This window comes from Fragaria vesca, linkage group LG2 (assembly GCF_000184155.1).
Source record: "Fragaria vesca subsp. vesca linkage group LG2, FraVesHawaii_1.0, whole genome shotgun sequence".
NCBI classification, from domain to species: Eukaryota; Viridiplantae; Streptophyta; class Magnoliopsida; order Rosales; family Rosaceae; genus Fragaria; species Fragaria vesca.
This window is the reverse complement of record NC_020492.1, coordinates 17,887,051-17,891,583: the sequence shown is the minus strand read 5'-3', so window position 1 is coordinate 17,891,583 and position 4,533 is coordinate 17,887,051. Positions and strand designations below refer to the sequence as shown.

The following is a 4,533-nucleotide window of genomic DNA, read 5'->3' as shown; positions in this document are numbered from 1 at the left end:
TAAGCATATATGTTATATATGGTAGGATGCAGTGTGACTATTGGGGAAGATGAACTCAATTCGCACACGAAACTGAGCTACCGAAATCGTGTTTAAATGATTGATTAACAATTTGGTAAATCACTTTTACCATTTTAGATATATGAAACCGACTGAAGCTTGCACACTTTGAATATACTTCTCTGCAAAAGCTTCCCTAAATATATAGCTAAGCCTCTACTACTGGTTGGTTCAAAGAATCAGTCAAATGGTTAAGCCGTCACTCAAGTAGGTATTTGACAGGAATGGTTAGCATACGCTGCCTACCCATGTTTCTTCTCCAACTTTTGCTGCGCAACATTTCTGATACAAGTAATTTAAGCTTGTTAAGATATGAGAGGAAACACAGTAGTCATATCAGTAGCTAAGGCACCGAATAGACATATGCCAAGCAACCAATTTGCTTTAAACCACCTCAGAATCCTTTTCTCCAAAAACAAATTTCAAATTTGTACAGATGACTCTAGAACGAGAACGACACTTATGGCCAAACGGCTTCTGATAGATAAATCAAAGTTTAGCTTTGGCAATTTTAGTTAATTCATGACATCATGGGTTGAAAGGGGCGTCTGATCTACTCTTCAAGCTGAAAACTTCGAAAGTAAGCTCTGGAACGGTGCCAACCTAAAAATCCCACATAAGAGATGGCATAGAAAGCTAACAGATAGTTGAGTTGAGTGAGTTCACATAGCCGAAGATAACATATGATTGCATCATTATAACGATTTACTCTTTACTATCTTTGGCACAAATACAAATTTAGTTTAGTTTTGACAAAATTTTACAGTAACAATAGAAAGCTAAAAGGAATTTGGGAAGAAAGAAATCAAACTCAGAAAGGATTTAGTTTACAAAGTATTCATAACACCATGCAATATCAGTGAAAAACTGAAAACTACAAGATTGTCCATCAAAGCCTGTAAACTCCATTGCAAAATTGTCTCCTGAAATTAGCAACAGCTTATTATGGGGACTAAAAACAGATTAACAGCTGCCTTTAGTCCTTCTTTACTCTGCAATCACACGCTTAGCACCATCCAATGTGTTCTTGAGAAGCATTGCAACAGTCATCGGACCAACTCCACCAGGAACTGGAGTTATCCATCCAGCTACCTTACATGCTTCTTGGAAATCTACATCCCCGACCAATCTATAACCCGACTTTTTGCTGGAGTCATCCACAGCATTTGTGCCAACATCTATGATTGCAGCACCTGGTTTTATCCAGCTACCCTTGATCTGCAGAAGTTCAGTTATTCACTTCATTAACAATTTAGATGTTTAGAGAAAAAATTAATTTAAAAATGATGATTAGCTCACAAGCAGATGCCATTTTCTCCATTGAGCAGTATAAAGCAACTTCCTGAAAGAGCTATATTACAAGCATATAAGCTAAATCTTCTGATCGATAATTGGGCCACAGAAATAACTTCAATTTAATAAGTTTCTTTAGGGAGTGTCCTACAACTTACAAGTGATAGTCAACTACGGAGGTATCAGGGCCCAGAAATGTCCTCTTCCTTTCACGTCGGAATGGAATGAAACAACAACTGATCATATTCTTATTTTCATTTGGTTTCTCTTCTTTAATATTTCAAGCTGTTTTACCATGGATAGTGCTCTGTGCTTGTATGAATTTAACTACTTGTAACCACCTTTAACTAGATATAGAAAGAGCAGTAGACTTTCCAAGCCATACAAGCATAAAACTAGATAACTCTACATGTAATAAGACTTGTATATCGAAGAACACTAATGCAAACTGCCTACCATCATTGCCTGTCCTACTGCAGCAATAATAATATCCGCTTCACGAATGATAGTCTCGGGATCAGAAGTGTTGGAATGAACTATGGTAACAGTAGCATTGGCTTTCAAAAGCAGCAATGAAACTGGCAATCCAACTATGTTACTTCTTCCCACCACCACTGCCTTCTTTCCCGCTATGCTTATACCACTCCGCGACAGAAGTTCAAGACAGCCCTGCGGAGAAAAACAACAAGTTGACTATTTAATACATCAATGACTTTACAGAGTCAGAGTTCGATATGGATACTTCTTGGACAATATGGAATGCTCATTTAACAGGACACTCAAAGAAATAAGAACATGAGGAGTGTGTGCATTTGCATCTATCTGTGTTTGAATACATTACTTGAGTGTCTTGCCTTGGGAGTGCAAGGGAGGAATAAAGGTTCTCTGCCTTTCATTGCAAGCTTGCCGATGTTGAGAGGATGAAACCCATCTACATCCTTCTCAATGCTGATTTCACTTAAGACTTTCTCTTCATTAATATGCCTTGGCAACGGAAGCTGAACAAGTATGCCTGCATGGAAAATAAAATCCACTTAGCAAGAATGCATTTAGCACATAAAAATAGTTTCAGATTCCAATATTAAAAAGAGAAAAATAGTTTACAGTTTATTTTCTCGGTTTGAAAAGTAAGTCATAAGAAGTAACCAACCATGTACATCAGGATTCACATTTAATTCGTGAACTTTGGCTATGAGATCATCTAGAGACACATTCTCAGGGAGATCTATGTCCACAGATTTAATGCCAACTTCAGCACATGCCTTTCGCTTCATGCTGACATAGCTTTGGGAGTCCTTCCTGCTCCCCACAATAACTACTGCCAGTCCAGGGACCTAAACAATTGCATAACTGCATTGTCAAAATTCATCCACTGAATAAACTTCAAACATTCAAGTAGAGCAAACCTTGCCATATTTCTGAGATAGATGGTGAACTTCCTCAGCAATTTCAGATCGGATAGTCTGTGCTATGGTTTTGCCATCAATTATCTTTGCCTGACCTTCTGACTGTGACGCCATTGATCAACCACTCTCTCGGTCTATTGGGTTTCTGACTTCTGATAAGGAACTTCAACCTCAGTGAGTACAACCAACAAAATTTAGTATTCATTCACATGTGCTGAGGTTAAACAAAGTAGCTTTCAAGTGGTTTCTTTAGTTTCTTGTAAAAATAAGAGTGATAGTCTTACCAAGAACACAACTTAAATTAAAGCTTTCATTTTCCATTTTCAAAGTCAGATATATAAGAAAAAGAATTGTACTTTAAGAACAGCTTCGTTTCCATTTTCCTAGTTATCATTTGAACATGTGCAGCTGAGCTGAATCATATCATCAATATCCTGTTGCTTAATTTCCTCCAGGAAATACAACCATTTTCCTTCACACAAGCTAGTCAACAGTTATAACAACCTAAACGAGAAGACCCAGAAACCAAGATGCAAGCTTTGCCAGAATTTCACCCAAATCCTTAGCTAGAAGCAAAATACATAAGACCCCGTTTAGTAAAATGATTCGGATTTTGAATTTAATTCCAAATATCAGGTGTTTATGATCCGTGTAATTAAGATCCAGATTTCAATTGCTACACAAAGATATCCGAATCCAGATTTACTAAAGATGCATAATCATGAAATGGAAGAGAACATAATCCAATTGCTTATACTGGGATCAACTCTAAATTAGTTCAGCCATCCACTGACTTCATTGGCAGAAGAAAACAAAATAAAGAATGAAACTTTATGGTAAATAAAATGAAAAAGCATGAAACTTGGTACCTCTGGCGATATGGCGAAGTTATAGGCGAGGGGTGTCGTTGCAGGTGAAGAGTGGTTACTGAGAGTGAAGAGGAAAAGTGGGTGAGATTGAAGGTGAGGGACTGAGGGGTCAAACAGGGATTTTGCCCATAATTTTATTGGGTTGTTTTTGCCAAACAAATCACGAAAGGCCAAAAATCGATGAGAAAACACAAAAAAGACCAAAGACCAAAGACCAAAGTTCCCAAACATCAACACAATATGTACGTCCAAACTATAAACTATAAAGAGTAAACAATGAAATTGTTATATGAGCTAAGATTATCTTAACATGTGGAAGTTAGATAGCTAGTGGAGGACATGTTCAGTTAGATTTAATCGATACCAACTAGGAAGACTACTCCCAAATCTTGTTTTCCCAATTTATATGTATATAAACACTCGTCTCTTCAAACCAAAAAAAAAAAACACTCGTCTCTTATTCAATTACCGACATTCTTCAACGATCATTTTCAAAAGCCTTAAGATTTTTTACCATAAACTACAAATTTTGTGACAGACTAATAATAGTAAAATAATTAACAAACTTTATTCTGATATATTATCTTCCTTAGGAAGAAAACAGTGTCAACTCACAAAAGGAAGAAGCTAACACTTTTGACAGAAGAAAATGAAAACACGGTATTCTTGATGAAGAATAGAGTGTAGAGACAAAGAGATAGCAAGAGAGTCATCTTATTCATTGATAGGAGCCCTTTATATAGGGAATTACACAATACCAATATGGTAAGGATATGAATACATAGATCTAGTCTAACTACATATCCTATTGGCATAAGGCCAAGGCACACATAGAGAATATCCTAGAACACTCCCCCCTTGTGCCGCGCGCTGATATGCCGATGGTGCTGATCTGTTGCCTCGTC

The 4,533-nt window shown here is 37.0% G+C and overlaps 1 protein-coding gene across 1 annotated transcript; it reads right to left on the bottom strand.

Annotated features, from left to right (window-relative positions):
• Positions 1–749: 749 nt before the first annotated feature.
• Positions 750–3,817, bottom strand: LOC101301061 (bifunctional protein FolD-like). The gene is made up of 6 exons (XM_004290722.1): positions 3,629–3,817; positions 2,760–2,922; positions 2,504–2,687; positions 2,208–2,365; positions 1,810–2,022; positions 750–1,278 (listed from the first exon to the last, which is right to left on the bottom strand). The coding sequence occupies exons 2-6, from the start codon at positions 2,871–2,873 to the stop codon at positions 1,048–1,050; spliced, it is 900 nt and encodes a 299-aa protein (XP_004290770.1). The 5' UTR covers positions 2,874–2,922; positions 3,629–3,817; the 3' UTR covers positions 750–1,047.
• Positions 3,818–4,533: the final 716 nt, after the last annotated feature.

Bases quoted from the DNA above. Each gene is read 5' to 3' on its own strand.
- LOC101301061 (XM_004290722.1), bottom strand. From the start codon at position 2,873: ATGGCGTCACAGTCAGAAGGTCAGGCAAAGATAATTGATGGCAAAACC. The intron at 2,688-2,759 runs GTTTGCTCTACT...GCAATTGTTTAG, and splicing joins TATCTCAGAAATATGGCAAG to GTCCCTGGACTGGCAGTAGT. The intron at 1,279-1,809 runs GTAGGCAGTTTG...GAACTTCTGCAG, and splicing joins CAGTAGGACAGGCAATGATG to ATCAAGGGTAGCTGGATAAA.